General features: G+C 38.4%; 1 protein-coding gene across 1 annotated transcript in view; it reads left to right on the top strand.

Moving 5' to 3' along the window:
* The first annotated feature begins 10,308 nt into the window (after window positions 1–10,308).
* adam8a (ADAM metallopeptidase domain 8a) overlaps window positions 10,309–21,464 on the top strand; it is a 42,597-nt gene continuing 31,441 nt past the window's right edge. The window contains exons 1-2 of the mRNA XM_039773641.1: window positions 10,309–10,418; window positions 13,941–14,044. Of these exons, the coding sequence (XP_039629575.1) occupies window positions 10,361–10,418; window positions 13,941–14,044 (162 nt within the window). The 5' untranslated portion in view covers window positions 10,309–10,360. The remainder of the gene's footprint in view (window positions 10,419–13,940; window positions 14,045–21,464) is intronic.

Below are 21,464 nucleotides of genomic sequence, written 5' to 3'. Positions count from 1 at the left end.
TGCGTGGAAGTGTGTGTTTCTGTAATGTAGTGTTGACTGTAATCTGAATTTTAAATCACATATTAATCAGATCATTAGGACAGCATTTTTTCACTTAAGAAACATAAGTAAAGTTAGACCGCTTATATCACTGAAAGATGCTGAGAAATTAGTTCACGCGTTTGTTTTCAGTCAACTAGATTACTGTAACGCACTCCTCTCTGGACTACCCAAAAAAGACATAAATCGTTTGCAACGAGTGCAGAATGCAGCTGCTAGAATCCTAACTAGAAAAGAAAATCCGAACACATTTCTCCAGTTTTAATGTCACTACACTGGTTACCTGTGTCATTCAGGATTGACTTTAAAATTCTGCTTATGGTTTATAAAGCCTTAAATAATCTCGCCCCATCTTATATATCGGAATGTCTGACACCTTATATTCCAAATCGTAACCTCAGATCCTCAAATGAGTGTCTCCTTAGAATTCCAAGAACAAAACTTAAAAGAAGTGGTGAGGCGGCCTTCTGCTGCTATGCCCCTAAAATCTGGAATAGCCTGCCAATAGGAATTCACCAAGCCAATACAGTAGAGCACTTTAAAACACTGCTGAAAACACATTACTTTAACATGGCCTTTTTATAACTTCATTTTAATCGTAATTTAACTTAATCCTGATACTCTATATGTTCAATCTCCTCAAAATAACTATTCATGGTGGCTCTAAAATCGGTACTGACCCCTACTCTCTTTTCTGTTTCTTTTTCCGGTTTCTTTGTGGTGGTGGCCTGCGCCACCACCACCTACTCAAAGCTTCATGATGCTCCAACAATGATGGACGGATTAAAAGGAAGAAGTCTACGTGACCATCATCATCATCAAGCCCTTCCGTGAGAACCCTAAATCCAAAGAGGACTGTTTCATTTATGTTAGGTAGAATGCCCAGAGGGACTGGGCGGTATCATGGTCTGGAATCCCTACAGATTTTATTTTTTTCTCCAGCCGTCTGGAGTTTTTTTTGTTTTTTCTGTCCCCCCTGGCCATTGAACCTTACTCTTATTCGATGTTAATGTTGATTTATTTTGTTTTATAATTGTGTCTTTCATTTTTCTATTCTTTAATATGTAAAGCACTTTAAGCTACTGTTTGTATGAAATTGTGCTATATAAATAAATGTTGTTGTTGTTGTTCTGTCCGGCCCGGAAGTGAGAAGTGGAGTTGGGGTAAGAGGAAACAGAAAACTCCCTTAGCCGCTAATACATAAGCGAGGCGAGCACGTTGGCAAAACAAACCCTCCGAAGAAAGAGTCACTTGCTTAGCTGCTAATGGAGAAGCGAGGCGAACACCTAGGCAAGGCGGTATCCCTTTTACTTGTCCTCTCGCCGCTTATACACAAGTGAGGCAAGCACGTTGGCAAAACAAAACCTCAGAAGAACGACGAAAGTCGCTTAGCCGCTAATGCACAAGCGATGCGAGCATGTCGACAAATGAAACCTTCTAGGAGAGAGATGCCAGAGCAGTTCCTTTCAATTACCTGACGTCTCTACATTTCAGGGTTTTTTTTTTTTGACGATTTCAATAGTTTCTAGCACCCCAGGCTTTTTACAGCACGGGCTTACACAGCTTAGTGCCTAGATAATATGCTTAGCATCTTTCAATGGGAAGTGAAAATATTTGATGTAAAGAGCTATGCACACTGTAAATGATTAAGGTAGTCTAGACCCAAATGTGTGCCCAGGACTGCTAGTAGGACTTTTATAACACCATGTCAAATCCTGAGCCCTGGAGAGCATACAGTAATAAGTCCATGACTGAAGTTTAGGAAGCAGATTTGATTTGGCTGCATTCTGTCTTAAGAGTGACGGCACAAGGGTTAAGTGTAGTATTGAAAATCTGTCTGTCGTTCACTTTGTGTGTATTGGAGTGCCAGAACGACATCTTAATGGCTACCTAGAATCACTAGATGTTGAAGCACCTTGTCCAGTACAGATAACAGTGTTTACATAACATTTTTAAAACTTGACTACAGACGGGCTGATCTCCTTTTAAATAACTTTGTAACTTCTAAAAACAACTAATAATAATTGAATGTGAATACGTATGTGATCAAGTATTCTGAGCTTCATCTTTGTAATTAATTTAGACCACTTTGCAGAGATCTGTTTTCACTTTGACATCAAAGAGTCTTTCTCTGTTGATCAGTGTCAAAAAAAACAAAACAAATTAAGTCTACTGTGATACAATGTTGTATAAGAATAAAACATGAAAACTGCAAAGTGTGGAAATACAATGTTAGTGTTATAGAGGAGCACAAACTGGCTTCATGGCCACACAGCCTGTTTGCCACCAGTTCCATACTTTCCCCTTAAATTGAATTGTATGCCAAAAGAGTCTTTGACTTGCTTTTTTTTTTTTTTTAGATCATCATGTCTCTCAGAAATATAACTGCTCTACTTTGAAGAGATGGTTACAAAAAGAACTGGACAAGTCACCATGATGTCATGTTTGTGGATGGGTGAATAATTGCAGGAAGAGGCTTAAAAGTGTTGGTCCGTTTTAAATCTCAAATAATATAACTCATATGCAGCGCTCAAGGGCACAACAATAGAAACAGTATAAAGCAGCCTTCCTGGCTTCGTTGAAAAGGTGACAGCAGGTCCTTTCACCAAGTCCGTGTCCAAATGAGATGCCGACATCGGGAGACATTGAACCTTTATAGGCCTATGGCAGAAAGGGGCAGAGGTTACTTTCCCTCAAGAGACATCTTCTCACTGCTGCAAAGGAGAAGAAAAGAGACAAGGTTTTTAGTGACTGCACCCCCACTTGCCCCAACAGGATATTGCTGAGCCAGGAAGGTGTTCCTCTGATGTGCACGTGTGACAGGTGGAAAACTAAAAAGTCATTCTTGACATTCTTTTAAGGGTTTCTTAACATGACAATGCCTCTTTTGATCTTTTGAACACAAGCTTTATGGATCATTTGTCAGCTAACACAACGTTAATTTTTTCATTTTAAATTTTTGGGTCTTGGCATGTTGATCTGTGTAGTGCAGCTGAGGTATACAAGGCCATTTAATCAAAGCAAAGTTGTACGCTGGCAAAACAACAAAACAGAAACATACATAGGCCCCTATGCTCCTGGGGCCCCCGGCCAGTGCCCATACATTAAGACGGCCCTGTCTACATCATCTGTTGATGCACTGAAGGATTTAAGAGAGGGTGAGGTGGAATTACTAAAGTACTGTACTGACGCATTAATTCTGAAGCCTTCCCTGAAACACTAGAGGACCGTTACTGCAGGCTTTGTAGACTCTGTAATTGTAGCAGCTCCAATGCAAGAAGAGGCTGAACATCTCACACATCAAATGTTGTTAGGTGACAAATATTGAGCATTTCAGACAAGATTTCATCAGAGACAGAGAGTCAGATTTCACATAAGAATGTGGATGCAAGGTAAGTGTCCTCATACTTGCTAACTTAATCTTGTTTGTGCATCTGTGTGGTGTGGCTTCAGGCATCAGAAATGAGCAGAACAGCGAAATGCCTGTTGCCAAACCAGCATTGCTGATAGAGCGCCCAGCTGATGCTGACAGCAAACTCCAAAGATGCGTTTGTAGGCCTTCTTGATGTGTGTCTTCTGTCCAAGTCATGGTGGCTATGACATCTCCATGACAGAAAAAAGGATCTTGTAATTGTGCTGCAACACTTGGCATGAATGAAGCTTCTGGTGAATTTTCTAAAAAAGCAGATTTTTAATGTTGTAAAATTCATGTATTATACTGACTGCTTACTATGTAATACAATTAAGAAAAATGTAATATATTCAGACTTTCTTACATACCTGGGCTAGTTTTCAGAGTTTTCTTTGAAATACAGTAGATTCAGAAAGTATTCAGACCAATTTACTTTCTCCACACTTTAATGGGCAACAATTACTAATTTATCCATTTAAAATAAAATCTACACTCAATAACCCATAATGAAAACATCTTTTCAAAAAGGTTTGCAAATTGTGGTCCTCTGCATCCTGTTTGCTTTCATTCTCAATAAGAATGAAGGTTCTAGAACTTGATTGGAGTCCACCTGTGACAAACTGAATTGATTGGACATGTTTTTGTTCAGGGCAAAGCCCTGTGTATATAATGTCCCAGAATTCACAGTGCACGTCAAGCCAAAAAACCAAGTCATGAAGTTCGAAGAATTCTCTGTAGATCCCTACAATGAAGGTGTGATGAGGTACAGACCAAGGCAAGGAAGACAAGCCATTTGTACAGATTTGCGTGCTCCCAGGGGCACAATGGCCTCAACAACACTGAAATGGAAGACGTTTGGAGCCACCAACCAGGCAAGAAAGTTATTTGCCAGGAGCAGCACTCCATCAATCAGGTGCGTATGAGGGCCTGCCTGGAGTTTGGTAAATGGTGTTTTAAAGGTTCTGAGAGTATGAGGAAAATTATTCTCTTATCTCATTAGACCAGAGAATCAAATCTTTGGGTAGATCTTCAAGCACTATGTCTTGTGAAGATCCATCACTTTGTCATTATGAGTTCTTGAGTGTAGATTGATAGGCAAAAATCGCACATTTATCCATTTAAAATGAATTCCACAACACAAGGTTTGCAGAAAGTGAATCCACCGTAAGTGCTATTTACACTTGTAATGGGAGTTGATGTGCTTGATCAACCTTCTCCAAACTGCTCAGTCCTGCACCTCCTCCCCAGTCAAGCTCCTTTCCTTCAGATCGTCTTTTACTTTATCTGTCTACCTCTGCTTTGCCATCCCTCGCTTTCTCTTCCACTGTACTTCCATTACCATCACTCTTTTGCCCACATATTCATTGTCTCTCCTCAACACATGTCCACACCACTTTAGCCTACTTTTCTAAATGTTTCTCCCCCCTTTTGTTGTACCTCTGATTGTCTCATTTCTTATTCTGTCCTTTTTTGTAACTCCACACATCCATCTCAGCATTCTCATTTCAAATTCTGCCACTTCTTACTTCTTCTCCTGTGCTCCCTTAACTACAGATTTCTCACATCTATACATACTGTAACTGCTGGACTCACCACTGTCTTAAAACCCTTACCTTTAACCATTATCTTAATTTTTTGACCACACAATACTCCTGATACCTTCTTCGCGTTGTTCCAATCACACTGCACTCTACAGGTTATCTCTGCACCAAGTCTTCCATCTCGTGCTACCACTGATTCCTAGATATTTAAATGTATCCATTCTTTTTAATAGCTCTCCCTGCAGGTTAAATTGGTTAAATTCTGAATCCTGATCATCATTAAATCTCATATATATATACCACCTCCTTCCTATTTATCTTCAACCCTCTTTGTTCTAAAGCCCTTCTCCATTCTTCAAGCTTCCTCTCCACTTCATCTTTCCTGGTACTACACCACACAATATCATCAGCAGAAAGCATGTGCCAGGGCGAGTGATCTTTTATCCCATCTCTCAACACATCCATAACCAGATCAAAGATCCAGGGAGTTAAAAGAAGATCCCTGGTGCAGACCAGCACTAAGTATTAATCTCATCTTTTACCCCCAAAAGTGCTTTTAACCCAAGTCCTTGCTCCCACATACATATCCCAGACCAGGGGTCCCCAACTGCAGTTCTGGAGGGCCCCTGTGGCTGCAGGTTTTCATTCTAACCCTTTTCTTAATTAGTGACCTGTATTTGCTGCTAAATACCTTCTTCTGAATTAATTTTAATTGACTTGTTTTTTAACAATGTGTTTGCCTGAATTTCTTCATCTTTCCTCTTAATTTCTTTCCTTAAATGGCACCCAAACAGAAATGAATTGTGAAGTGAGTGTTCCAACAGAAGACCTACTAAGTCAGGGCCTGAAACTCCAACCAATTTCACTCCAACTAGTTGCTTAATTAGGCGCTGATTCTTGCTAATTAAACTTGTTCTTTAATTCCATGGCTTGTTGCTGCTCTCATTGTGCAATAGCAGATATCTCTGAAATTGTTGATTTTCTCTTTTCTAAGAGACTGTTCAAATATTTTGTGGACCTGAGCAGATCAACAGTCCTGAGACCTTCATCATATCACACTCTGCTGGTTATGTTTTGTAGCTCATTATTGTTTGGCTGCTAATTAAGGAAAAAGAAACAAGAGGCTGAGTCTTCACCAGCAATTCAAATAAAATTAATTCAAAAGAAGTTAATTGACAGCAAAAATAGGTCACTAATTAAGAAAAGGGTTACAATGAAAACCTGGAGCCACAGGGGCCCTCCAGGACCGGAGTTGGGGACCCCTGATTCACATACTTCTCTTGTCTTTTCTCTCTCATGCACCTCCAGACCTCTTGACGTGGCACTCTTAACATAAGCCTTCTCCAAATCAATAAACACCATATGCAAACATTTCTGCTTTTCTCAATGCTTCTCTATGATCTCTCTTGATGCAAAGACTGCATCAGTTGCTCCTCTCCCTGGCATAAGTCAAACTGCTCCCCGATGTGGATTAAATGTATCATCTCAAGCCTAGCGAGGTTAAGGTAAAAACATGCCTTGCCTCACATGGTATTATTTAAAACGCCGGCCCTACATTTAAAACACAGTAGTCCAAATGCAAATTAATCCTGTCTAAATTAAGCAATATATGCTCTCTACTCAGCTAGTAAAATGATATTATTAGATTGTGTTTGATGTCCCATTAGTTTGGGATTGTTCCCTGCCCTCACCATGCTGCATTGCACTCTTTATTGACCCTCACACTTCACCTTGGGTTTATATGGCAGCTCCATACATTTTCTTAATGCTGCATCTTGGCGGAGACTACATGCCAATTTAGCATTAAAGGCACCTTAAAAAAAGTGAATTGAACTGCTATCCAAGTACTGAGTGGCTAAAATAGAAAGCCAATTGGCCCCTGCACACTTTTTAGGGCCAATTCCCTGCAAAGAATGTACGGTTTAGTCACTTCGAAATCTCACGCCGACTACATCTGGGGTTTTGCGGTAACCCCTTGGCTACCCAACTCGCCCGGCCATTTCGCTTCCCTGAATAGTGGGATTCATTGAACACCCCCTCTGGGACGTTAAGCACACAGACCGCCCTTCTCATTCTCACTCTCAAAATGGGAATATATCCGGAGCACAACAAGAAAACGCGGCGTACAAATCCCAGCGGGGTGATTCACTGTAATCGCCGGTTTCCTGAGCTAATTGGTTTGCCCCCTCGATCAAGACCCAGGAAGATATTCGAGGAGGGTTTTTAAACCATTCCATGAATGTCAGCTAATCACGTCGTGGGGAAAAATAACGAAATGATAGAAAGCAGCGCACAGACCTGGAAACGGGAGAAAAAGTCTTCTGTCTTTATTAACGCGTCCCTGAACTCTTTTTTGTTGGACGGATGTCAGATTGCTTCCAACTAGGGGGCAGTTCGCGTCCACCCCTTGAGATCTTTAGCACCTCTTCGTTAGTTAAAGCTTCGATTGATCAGAGCAGATGGGATTTTGGACACTTTACCACAAGATTACATTGTTTGCGGGTCACCAGGAGATTTCGATATCGAAGCCTGGGCAATACACACTTGAAGTTGTATAACGAGCAGCTGGAGACTAAATATAAAGGTGCGCGTGATAAAACGTATAAACTGACTTTAATAAGTTTGACTTCATCAGGCCTTTCTGTGTAGAGTTTGCGAATTTTACCAGTATAGATGCAAAAGAACGAGTCCAGTCAACTGCCAATCACAGCGTTTGATAGGAAGATCCGTCTGTAGTAATTGGCTCAATTCCAAATAAACCCCGCCCTCAAATAGCCATACGGGAAGTCTGCATTCGAGTTCCACATAACAAAACCTTCTCAGACTAACTTAAGCCAATTAACGGTTGCGGATCGGGGGCGTCTGGGCACTGCAAAAAAATGCATATTCAAAAATTAGAAACCAGACTTGAAACGGGAGTTGTTTTGCTTTTATCTAGCAAAAAATCTTCCAATTGGGTAAGCAATACTTAAAAGGGGCAAAATATTATTTTTAATAAGGCAATAAATCTTACAATAAAGAAAGCACGATGTAATGTAATAATAATAATAATAATTAATCCCCAATGCTTAGATTTCATTTTTGTACAGTGGGGTTGCGGAGGTTGTAGGAGCCTTTCCCAGCAGCAGTCCATTGCAGGGTCCACACACGCCCACAAACGCAACTAGATCAGTTTGAAATCACCAATTTACCTTAATGTACACGTCTGTTATGATATAGGAGGCACGTTGATATATCCCCTCCTATATTAGCGGTGAATCACAAAGCAGGTAGCTACGTGATTTATCTAAACTTCGCTCTCCAAAATAATGCTGATTTAAAGTTTAGTGGGCACACACGCACCCACACGTTCATACATTTGTATATAAATATATAATCTTAACAGTCATCAATTAAATTCGTCGTTATATGGCGCCTGTCTCATCAGACCGCCCTTGCTGCGCTAACAATCTAAAACAGAATACAGCTAATTACTGTAATAAACAGAACAAAAGAATACTACGAATACACATGGAAATATTGCAAAAGTGAAACGCTAACAGTAACAGTTAACATAGTTAACAGTAGAAATTCGAGTAAAGATGGTCCAAGTGTAAATGGTAATAACTGAAATGTTCGAAAATGGTTCATGTTAATTGACTTCAATAATTTGTCCCAAGTTGAGTGAATGTGTCTTTTTACTGACCGGCATCCCGTCCAGTGTTGGTCCCTGTTTTGCGTGCGATGCAATATGTAAGCTCAAGGAAGCGGACACGAACTTCAGGATTGCGTACAGTTCTAAACCTTATCTTTTTGTTGAGTAATCGGGATTTCTTTCCGCATCACAAAAGCGTTCTTACATTAACTGGATTATCTCAGTCTGCCGTAAATCCTTCAATAGGCTGGGGCCCTTGTCCTGCGTCGGGTCCTGTCTAGCAAGTATATGTCACCCCCAAACGCTGTTTAGGACTGCATAAGACTGAGAAACAGATGGATGGATGGAAACTGAAACGCTTTTTCGACTGTGGAGAAAACATAAAATACAAATAGTTTAATTTTATATTTAAGCTCTTAACGAGCGTTTAAGCCACGAGAGACATTTTCTGCCTCGCCTGGATGAACCACAACTTAAGTGTGTGTTGGATATTTCGATTGACAGCACTTTTGATCCCCGATAATAAATTAATTTGCGCTAGCAGCAACATGCATTGTATTTGCCCCTATACAGCTGCACCGTTTATAGTTTATTTTGTATTGCGATTTGAGTTACAAAAAATAAAAAAGTAAGCACCGTGTACCGCGGAAATTGCCAGGCCCATGCAAATCAATGATGTAAGCTAACAGTGGTTACCTAATCGATATGTGCAAACTGTAATATTATGTTACAGTTAAAGGAGGGACTTCTGCTGCGTAAATCATACTGATTACCCCAGGGACAGTTCCCTTTTGACGCAATCCTTCATTCTCCTAAGTGGCACAGTCATTACACAACAAACTTCCCTGCCTTTTTTATGGTGAGTTAGGGCATGCTATGATTTAGCAAGAAAAAAAAAACAAACACAAACGTGCATTTCTGCATATTTTGTTCATATGCTCTGGTACCTGTCCACCTATCACAAGGTGGTACAAATCTGTATCCAGCTAAATGCAAAGCCTGTCACCCCCCTCCTCCAGAAAGAGTGCAGCTTAACGCCACGATTCAAGCAGGATAGCTCTGGCAGTTAACACTTCTTTATTTCTCCAGCCGACCGTTCATTTGGGCAGCTGATCGAATTCTGGCACACCCATCTAACCAGTGCCACTTCGTGTACTCGCCCCATATTCACAAACGCAATTCACAGTCCAAGACGAAGCTGAAGTTAGTCGAAAGACGCAGAATATTATCTGAACGAGATAATACCGGGGTTGAGAACATTCTTTGATTTGGATTTTTACTTTTTAATTCAAATGTGCTTCTCAACATATCACCGAATTAAATAAAAACATTTTTTGCACAAAGAGTGCTAATGATAAGTCGCGAAATTATTTTCATATAGGAAAGCTAAAAATACAACATTTATAGCCACCCCCTCCACCGAATGACCCCCCAATACACACAGCGCCCCGGCACTTCACACGCGCCACTTGGCCAAGCCCTCCTTTAGCGTTCGCACCAAACGGCTCTTCCAGTAAAAGGTGTATTACGTCCGGCCACTCACTGAGTCATTAAAACTGACTGAAGAGAATATTGCTGAATCGTAAAGAAATTAAACCTCCGCCCAAGGCGCCCTCGGGCCAATGCTAGTCGTTCTCTGCCGGCGCAGGGAGGGTTTAGGACTTCCTCTTAAGGTTTTAAGGGTTATGGACTGAAGAGAAAGAGCATAATTTAGTAAAGTCCCGGGCGGTAAACATGCGCTGGATCGTATTGACTGGGTGCCTTGGGATTTACCTTTACCTTTTAACTTACGGTAAGCACTTCGCGGAGCTTTCTGTTTGTTTCTTTCGAACATATAGAGACTGCGTGTAGTTTATCCTATCGACGCAACGTCTAAAATTATTTATTTATTTATTTGCAGTTAAAGGTATACGATCAAGTAAACGCGTGTGTGAACTTGTTATTGAGAGAACGGATAGAATATGAAAACACTTTCTGATTTGTTTATTATGAAAATGTTAATGTATGTCAATAAGAAGGCGTATAGAAAACTGTTCATGGTTTACAAGTAAGTGTGCCTTTTTACACACTTCGTTTTGCACAGTTCGGTGAGTAATAGAAGTCCGGTCTTTTACCCAGACAATCATCATTTGATGACCCACGAGGCTCTTCATTAGATAATAAAGTTAAAAGGGATTACAGTGCAACATCTTAATCAGATTAGCATGAAACGGATGACGACAGGAAATTTGGACTGCAGGAAATCAGCATGGTTAGCTTGACTACGGCTGCATTAAATTAGATGTTACTATATATATATTGGAAATGCTACAGTCTTGATAGAACACAATGTAATAAACTGGTATCTTCTGAGCTGTGCTACAGTATGTACCAGAGGCATTCCCATCCATCCATTATCTGAAGCCGCTTTGTCCAGCACGTGGTTATAGGTTGCCAGTGCCAGACCTGTAAGACAAACGTGAATGGGCCGCCAGTCTGTCACTTAACTCAAACATACTCCCATCAATTTAGAGTCGACAATCTGAGGGACTCTGGAGCCTTGAAGGAAACTCGCACACAAGTAAACGGCACCCCTGCGGGGGAATCGAATGAGGGTCCTGGGGGCTGTCAGGCAGCCACTTCACTGCCAAGGATCTTGTTAATCACTCATTGTTTTAGACAGAAAGACGCACCACACAAAAGAATTAACCGAGTATCCTCGAAAGGAAAAAAATAATGAATGGACAATATTAAAATTCAGGAGAAAATTTAAATATATTTAAAAAGATACAGTGCTGCAATTTTTGTTCTAGACTCGTACTATAGACTGTGATCAGATCACGGCAAATTAAACGCATAGCGGTTTATGGGAAGAAGTGCTCTGGGTGTAATAGTGCCATGAAGTTTTCAACAGACCCATGTCCTTATTCAGATTTATTTATTAATGATACATTTAACAGTTTATAATAAAAGTAAACCAATTGTTTTAACGTTAAGGAGGCTACTAAAAAGAAAGTGAGGAATAATTTATGAAAGGCCCCAGAAAGAAGTTCACGCAGCCAAGGGTTAGAGGTCTGCATTTTAAATAAACTATTAACTGTATGCTTTACCTGTGAATCATATCTTGTATATTGGAAAATTTACGTCAGTGCAGTTGATTTGCTTTTTCTTCAGAAAGTTACATACTTTTTATTCAGTGACTTGTATTTGTGTTATGCCTCAAAAATAAATGGCCGGCACAGTAGAACAGTGGTTAGTAGCACTGCTGCTGCGCACGACCATCGTCCTGGGTGTGAATCTCACACAGGGTCATTGTTCTTGTGAGTTTACTCTAAAATGAAGCCTAAAAAAATATTAAGAAACGACTTTAAAACATTTCTGTTAGACAGAATGCCCAGTGGGGACTGGGTGGTCTTTAGCCTTGGAACCCCTGCAGATTTTGTTTTTTTTTTCTTCTTTAGAGACTTAAAAACTGGTTTCTATATATAAGGACTCTAGTTCTCTATTAATCATATTGCATTGCTATTTTTTGTGTGCTACTTATTGATTTTGTTATCTTATTTGAAATAGTTTTTTTCCCTGCTTGTAACTTTTTCTTTAACATCTCATAAAACACTTTGAGTTGATTTATATGAAAATGTGCTGTAGAAATAAATATTGTTGTTGTTGTTGTTTACGTGTTCGCCTAAGATTTTATGTGGGTTTTTCTCTCTTGTCTACAAATACATGCAGGTTAGATTAATTGTAAACTCCAAACTGGCCACATAAGCTTGTATGGGGTCTGTGGGACTTGCACCCCATCCTACCTTGCACCCAATGCTGCTGTGATTGGGTCCACTCCTGCTGATCGTGAATTTGATAAGGTGGGGTTAAGAATGTTACTCTAAATAAAAAATAAAGCTTCCAAAAATCCTTTCATTCTTAGTTTAAAATCAGACTCTGTTAACATTCAAAAGGAATGACACTATAATCAGTTATGGTGACAGCAATGATTTTTACCCACTTAACAATAAATTCCCAAATGCTTTACTTTTAGTAAAACGTGAAATATTATTATCAAAGACTGGTCCAGTTGGCTTTTTCTAATGTACTTTTGTCCTAAACATCTGATTATGGACACTAAGTGAAGAAAAGAAATTAATGAAACAAAAGGGCCAGACGTCACTTCCCACGAGTTCGGCTGCTATCCTACTTTCAACTCAGTTGTCTTTTCTTTTGTTTTTAACTGAGAAAAGTTTTGACAGTAAGTACAGTTATTGCTAAAAATGGCACTGTTTCCAGACACCTTTTTTTTTTTTTTTTTTAATTTTGCCCCCCTGCTCTTACCTTGAAATTTATGACTTTCAGGAAAAAGTTATTCATGCAACTTAACAGGAAATCAGCAGAGTCCTCATTAATTGCTCTCTAGTGCTATTTTGCAGCTGGCAGCAACAAATGCAATACAATAAAAGATAGCATATTTTTAAAAGTCATTATTGTTTTACAAGCTTCCTTTCCATGTACTAACTGTCTTGTGCCTAATCGGCTTTTCAATTTTATGCTTGGCTAAGCATTTTCTCCCAGGCAAAAAGGAAGTGATGTGTAGCCAGCCACTACAGATATCCCATGTCTAAGGAGCTTTCATAAGATGCCAGTGCTCGGTCAAAGAAGGATTATCTCTGTGGGCAGGGTGGAGCATTTATTGTCAAGTTTATTTCCAAATTTAGATGTAAATGTTTGTTCGTCCCTCCATCCATTCATTACATGGTTATCTGGAGGTGAATCCTATCCCATCTGTACTGGGTGTAAGACAGGACCTCCTTTAGACAGGCGGTCCGTCATTCATGTGCAACCCACCCACACTCACACAGGGATAGTTTGTCTAACCTGCAGATCTTTTAGATGTAAGACTAAATCTAAACTCATGGATGCAAGTTGAATATGGAAGGAAACCAGAATAACCAAAGGAAACCTACATGAGCACAGGGAAAACATGCAAACTTCAGGCCTTTATCTATACTTAAGATCCTGCAAATATACAGGGTGGTCCAGATCTAATTATGCAGATCCAGATCGTCTGGATGACTTTGATTTATGTGGGGATGATTCCAGTTCGGCGCGAAGACGATTCTTTATGTCGTCAGTTTGCACACTTCTCGATGGTCCGGGATTTTTCGGGTGATTTTCTATGTAATAAACTTAATAAGTTATAGCATAATGAAAATTGCATAATTAGATCTGGACCAGCCTATAAGTTGGCCAATCATCAGTAGTCCTAATTTTCAGAATTGTGGCACTAAATTTTTTTTTCGATACATTCAAGATGAAATTCACACTGCTTCTTTCCTTTCTTCAGCTGCAGGTACTAATGGAAACCCCCACCTTGCCCATGTTGAAAAATATGAAGTCACTACCCTACATAGGCTGACCAAAACAAAAAGGGATGCTTCATCGGCAGAGGTGAGTGAATTGTGCTCACACTTTTTGTAGGTCCTATGAATGGATCAAATGTGTGCATGTACAATTTGTAAATGGGGGCATTTCTTTTGCTTCTTATTGGTCTCATCTGAATACACACAATTTTAGTCGGTACTGGAAAAAAGTGCATGATACTTAAAGTATTCATATTGCAGTTCCGTGTCTGCAAGCGTTGCCCTGATTCAAGTTAGTTCGGTTGTCTATTTTAGTTATTGTTTTAATGAAATGGTTCTCAGTTTCTATCCTGAGGGGCCCATATTTACATTTACTTATTTTGTTGCCTTTATCTAAGGGGAATTACAACGTTTGATATACAGTACAATTAGTTATTTCTTGTGTTTTTCCAATTGCAGTACAGGCAGGTGAAGTGACTTCCTCATGGTCACACAGTGTCAGTAGCAGGATTTGAAGCCACAACGTCAGGGTTAACCACTACGCCACACTGCCTGTCAGCCCCAATGGTACTTTGAACTGGTTGTTTACAGTTCTATACTGGCAATATGTTTTATTACATACTCAATAAATATTTTTTCCAGATCTTGTGTGTCAAGATTAAGAACACTTACTTATTTTGTAATGTTTGTTTATTAAAAGGGCGGCACGGTGGTGCATTGGTAGCACTGTTAGAAGACCTGGGTTCGCTTCCCGGGTCCTCCCTGCGTGGAGTTTGCATGTTCTCCCCGTGTCTGCGTGGGTTTCCTCCGGGTGCTCCGGTTTCATCCCACAGTACAAAAACAGGCAGGTTTGGTGCATTGGCGATTCTATATTGTCCCTAGTGCGTGCTTGGTGTGGTTGTGTGTGTGTGTACGTGTGCCCTGCGGTGGGCTGGCACCATGCCGAGGGATTTGTTCCTACCTTGCACCCTGTGCTGGCTGGGATTGGCTCCAGCAGAACCCCGTGACCCTGTATTAGGATATAGCGGTTTGGACGATGACTGACTGTTAATGATCACCATATAAGCGGAAATACTATAGAAGTACTTGCTGCTCTTTACCTTTTCTTGACATTTGCCAGCGCCTGCTTATCATTATGTAGTTGCATTTAATGGAGTAAACTTCAGAGAAAAAGTGATTAAAGAAGAACATTAAAAACAACAAGACTTACATGTATTAAATGCAATAAGAAAAATGTAAACCTCTGCAGTTGGTCTCAAAAAAGAACATCATACACAGCATGTAAAGCTAACTGTGGAATAATAGCAGAAACAACGGCCATGTTTGTATTATGTACACATTTGCCAAATAGCATTTTTGTTTTTCTCTTCTCTATTGCCATATCTTAAGCTAGCTTAATTTAAAAGGGAACATTCATATTTTTCTATTTTTTAATACCAAAAAGAACTTTTTCCCGTGGGAGCTTTGAGTTAATTGCGGAGCAAAACTATGCAATGAAAAGAGAGGGCTAGTGATGTAACTGGTCTAGTATTGAGCTGGTCGAAGAACTCAAAATCCTGGGATTTAAGTTTTTCCACCAGCTCAAAACTAGACCAGTCAGATCACCAATTTACAGCTGTTCCACTTAAGGCTTTTAGACTTTGCAGCTGATGTGGCATATTGGTTGTCATAGATGCCTCACAGCCCCAGAAGACTCGGTTCAAATCCCATCCCAGTTGCAGTCTGTGTGGAGCTTTCCAGTAGGTACTCTGCCTTACTAGCATACTACCTGAAAGGTGTCATGTTAGACCTAATGGACAATCTAAATTCACTCCATATGATCAATTCTGGGTTTGGGCCTTGTGTGCATTATTATATAATGGTTCCTGCCTTGTGCCCATGTTGTCGGGATAGTCTCTGGCCACCCACAACCCAAAAATGGATTAAGTATGGATGAAAATTTTTCCAACAGTAGAAAAAGAACGTTGAATAACCATAGAACTTTGTATTTGCTAGTCTTTTTATGTAGCTATGCATATATATGTAAGTAAGCAAAGTTCATGTAGTTGTGTTCTTTGATTGCCAAATTTATAATTTTTAGTGATTTTAAACTGGATAAAATGGATGGACATTTTACTGCAATCTGTGCATGTGCTCTCTGTATGTTTAATGGAAAGATCGTTATTAAAATAATGAATTGAACTAAAATTGTCCATTAGAAATAGGAATAAATTAATACAGCACAATAAAGAGGGTGTTGACAGATATAACGGCAATAGTTTGGTGCCAGAAACTTGACTTTGTGAGTATGCCAGTTTTTGAATACAGAAAACAGATTTGCAGTTTGGATTTAAATGTTGGCATGAAAGGTGAAGGAGGGAATTACAAAGTATATTAAAAAATAGTGTTTTGAAGCTGAGGGACATGTTGAATGTTGATTTTAGTAAATTTCAGTTATTTATACAAGGTCCGAAATGTAAATGGGTACTATGGCATGCTAAATTCTCTGCTTTGTACTTACCTATTTTTCTGATTAATGCACAAATATGAAACTGTAAGTGCCAGCATTTATATGTTATTAATCAGCAGAGAATGGACGACTGGTGTTTGGGATTGTGAAAAAAACGTCATTTGGTTCAGTAATTCATTTGCTGTGTAGCTTTAACAGTTATTATCACAAGAGAAAAAAATGGTAAAGAGTTAAGATTTATTTTTACATTAAAGAGAGGGTCTAGAAAAACATTATCTTACTATGAAATAAATATAAAGATTAACAATTTAAATGTAGACAAACCCCAATTCATAGCCTCGCTGCCACCTCTTCAGAAGCAGCAGCTTTGATTAGAGTATGAGAGCGGGCTAGGAGTGCAGACAGATTCCCACACCCTCTGATTTTAATCAGGCTGGCCTACTGGACTAAATGAAAACCTCAGCTGTGGTTACATCATTCAGACAAATTTTAACTGATATATGGTTGTCTAAAACATTACACAATATTTTCCACTGTTTTCACATTTACCGTTAGATTTTCTTTTTCATTGGACATATAAAAAATACTAATAAAACTTTTTAAATAGCACCTTTCATAAATAAAAATGTGATGCAAATTGTTATACAAAAGGTTAAAAGAAGAAGAACAATGAATACTAATACATTGAAGATTTTTCTTAAACATAAAAGAAAGTTTTAAAATGCTCCCTAAAATCACAAATAGAGGGTACCTGACAAAGTTCTCGTAGTAAGGAGTTTCATATCTTAGAGTCATAAAAATAGAAAGCATTGTTGCTATTTCTTTTATATGTCATCCTTGAGACATTTAAGAACCCTGAAGAAGATGTTCAAAAAACCTCTATTATTTGGTACATATTAAGTGAGAATTCTGAAATGTGCTCAGAAGCTAAACTAGCAAGTACTCTGAAAACAGACTAAAGACTATTACAATCTATCCCAAAAGAAACTTGTAACCATTGTAGAGATACTAAAATCGATGTAACATGCTCACTTGTTTAAGCTCATAGTCCTGCTCCTGCATTTTGCACCACTTGAACTCTATTAATAGACTTTTTTGGTAGTTCATTAAATATTGTGTTACAGTAGTCTATAAAAGGAAACAAATAGAGTTAACCTCGTTCATCTTGTATGAAAACTAACCTTGGCAAAAAGAAAGAAAAGCATTCTTGGTGACATAATTAGAGTGCGATTTTAATTTTTTTTTTTGGCTTGTTTTTTTAGTACTGTAGTATTATACTATATATACCAAAAAAAGACTCAAGAAGAAAGTTAAAAAACACTCATGATCCTGTACTTCTGGCTGAACATCTCCATGTGTTGAAGCTTTTTTTTAAATCGTAATTTTGGGGAAGGATTTTAATAAGGGTTGCGGACAAAGAAGGCCATTAACCAAAAAAGTGTGAGAAGAGAACAAGGAGTGAAACAAAAATTGAAGTCAAGAGTTCTGAAATGAAGTGTTTACCAGAATAATCACCAAAGAAATGATTGCTGGGAAGTAACACAGTTTTTATCCAGTCTTGGATACAACATAATGGATGCAGCAATCTTTATAAAGTGACATTAATAATGTCACAAGTAGAGCAAAAATGAAGAATTCTGGGATAGATCGCTATGACAGCCATCAATGTGGCTGACAGAAAATGGTGCTGCCCACAAGAAAAACAAAATAGTATTGTGGGATAATAGCAAATATGAGAAGTATCAGAATTGAATTCCTTAGGTGTAAAAAAACCCCATAAAAGATGCATACAGTGTTTCTAATGCTTCAAGGAGGCATGATAAAAACTAAATTAAAAAATCAGCCATAACACGAGTGAGGAATCAGCAGAGAATGGTCATTTTCTGATGTATGTCACTATTGACTGGTGTTATTTACTCTTTATTCAGGAATCCATTCCATAAAAGTTTGTGTGCTAGTTAGACTGTAGTTCAATCAAGATGAAATCATGTGACAAAAGGTCTCATGACATGTACCAAAAGCTATGTACATGAACGCTCTTAGCTTGTTCTACCTTCTGAATTATTTTCAAGATCCTGCCATAAAGAAGTGATAACGTTTCTTTGTTTTACTCATAATCCATGACATTTTGCTTCTTGCATCTTTACTTACCTCAGTAACGTTTGTAATCACCCACTCAGTATACTGTCTTCTTTGTTTTACTGTGATATTTAGAAAGTATTTATTGTACTGTTTAAAAACTATTAATTGTTAGCTTTTTATGTATACTTATCTAATTGTAAAATTGCTGTTTAGTAAAGTGCGTACTACACTGACAGACTGTTTTGTATGGTCTATTTATTTCACAAGGCATTTGTGAGTATGACTGTCAATAAACTTGGGGTGGCTTGTTTGTTATTATCTGTGGTACATTCTGTCATGGGTAAGAAAAAGAAGCCATTGTCTTTTCTCTGTAAGAGCTTATCAGAAAAGCAGCAATCTTAAGTGAGAATGAACTGCACATTGACAAGGTCTGTGATTCACCAAATACGTTTTTTCCTTTCTGTGTAAGTGAGTCTTCAGAATACACCTTTCATAAAAAGCAATTTAAGACTGTTTTAGGCCTTTGTTTATGTGTGCTGACCACAGCTCAGTAAAGCTCTGCCATTCCTCAAGCACAAAACAATGTGGAGTCTTTCACCTTACGTCCAAACCATATATACTGTATATTTAAAACATCTTCATGTGACCATACACTGGAATAGGCATATTTGGAAAATAAATTTATTCATTTTACTCTAGCTCCTTATTTTGGATGTGGTTTTTATGTATTTTTTATTAGAAAATGATCAGGAGCTGACATTTTCAGCACTGTGCTTAGATAGGTAGTAGTATTTAAAGTCTCAGTTCTACTGTCTTTATTTACCAGGTTTCATACTGAGCGTGAGTACAGAGATATACAGATGTACTATAAGAAATGCCAACTTACCATGATATCAAAAAGGTAATAACCAGCAGAAATGCATTCCCATTTAAAGAAGACAAGCCATTCAAAAACAAACCAAAACAATGCATTCTGGGAAAGTGCACGTGCTTTACTTCATCCATTGTGTGAGCTCATCTTATCTTGGTATCTCATGATACCACCATGATACCGATAATATAAACATATAACACAAATATTGTGGTGATGATAAGTAGTGATATTCCAGGTGCAGGTGAGGAACACAATTATTATTTCTTTGTCATACATTACAAATGCATGGCCTGTAGAGTTACCAGATCATCAAAACAACAAAGCCTGTGGTCACAGGGCTTACTCGTGCATGGACTCCCCAACTCATAGGTGCAGTTTACTTTTCTAGGTACTCTACCTGCCCATCTTCACAACAATAGAGAAAACCAAAGTATCTTCACAAAACTCAGGTACATCCAAGCTGTGACAGGACCAGAAATTGTACCTCAGCTTTAAATCAATTTGCTAACTTATGTTATAGTGTTATTCTTTTTACATATTATATATTTTTCTGGGTTTCCTTACATGTTTTCTCTTTAACTTAATATTTTTGTATGTTTTTTGTTCCAAAATCCAGTAACTCAAGCGTATAGAGTAAGCACAAAGCAAAAGATACAGGAAATGATCTTGAGTATAAGATCTGAGAGGGTTGGTGTCAAAACTGAACATTTATAACATGCATGTTACTAAGGAAGTGTTGAATTTTGTAAGCTAATGCTCTGCTTACATGTGGTTTGCTAAAACTTGATTTTAATTGACTCGAAATGCTTTTGCGCTTGTACCATTAAGGACTGTTGCTGATGCATCAGCGTTTTCTCACTTCTTTTTTTTTTTTTTTAGCAGGTACTTTCCTAATAATTTCAAAATGATTCACTGCTTATTAACCCTTTAAAAGGAATCTTAATAGAGCTCTAAATAATATGGCAATTAACCCTTTGAACTCTGCCCCACTGTTTTGGACTCGCCTGGTAAGGCTGAAATGAGGCAAAGTTTTTAAACACTGCATACAATCATGAATTTTCTCATTGCTATAATTAAAGTACAGTGTTTTGCTGTTAAAATGACTTGGCATACTCCAATACCATGTTGTAATGTTTTTTCTTTTTCCTCAAAGATGGCCGAATTGCTGTAGCTCAGTAACACCTGTCCCCAACAACTCCCAAAGGCTTTCTTGAACGTTCTGATTCAAATGTGTTGTACAATTTGATGCACGGAATATTATCTACCAAATAAAAGGGGTGCTTCAACTTTCAAATGACAACACAATCCATTTTCTATACTTCAGATTTTTTTTGTGAAGATGTTTTTGAGTCTTTCGACTATTAGTGTTGTGATTTGGATGCACCATGTAATTTCTTTACCAATACAGTATATTCTGACAGTAAGATCTACTCTTCAAATTGATACAGCATATCTATATTCTCGAAGTGTAAAAATTCTGAAAGAGAAAATCTGACTTTTATTTGGAAGGACAGAACATGTATATTGAGTGAAGAATGATAAAGTTAGAGCCCGTTCAATCAAAGTAACAGAAAATGGACAAAAATAAGGCAGAGTTTAAAGGGTTAATTGTCACTCATGGTTGTTCTTTTATGAACACTGACCGATTGTTCAGTTTATTTGCCTAAACTTCTTAGTAATTTTTTTTTTTTTTTTATACTTGTGTTGGTGTAACAGTGTAGGACATCTAATCTGACTAAATAGGCAATGGATATTTGGGACTGTGGATCTCAAGAAGTTACAGGTGCACAGACTTAACAATCCTAAGTTTGCCATTTCATGTGACTCTGAGCAGGCCACTTAACCAGCCTATTTTAAAAAATGCTATGTATGATTATGTATATTCTATTATAGTGCGTATTTAAAGTGTTCTGAAGTAGTGATGGAGTGCTTGACAGTCTGGTGGCTAGTGCTGCTGCCTCATGTGTGCAGGGACCTGGGCGTAAGCACTGTGTGGTGCAGATATGTTCCTTGTGTGTCAGTGTGGATTCTCTCCACTGTTCCCCATTCCAAATACGTGTAGATTAGGTTAATTGATGATTCTCAGCAGGTACACTCTCTCTC

This window comes from Polypterus senegalus, chromosome 1, assembly GCF_016835505.1.
Source record: "Polypterus senegalus isolate Bchr_013 chromosome 1, ASM1683550v1, whole genome shotgun sequence".
Classification (NCBI taxonomy): domain Eukaryota; kingdom Metazoa; phylum Chordata; class Cladistia; order Polypteriformes; family Polypteridae; genus Polypterus; species Polypterus senegalus.
This window is presented reverse-complemented; position numbering and strand designations above follow the sequence as displayed.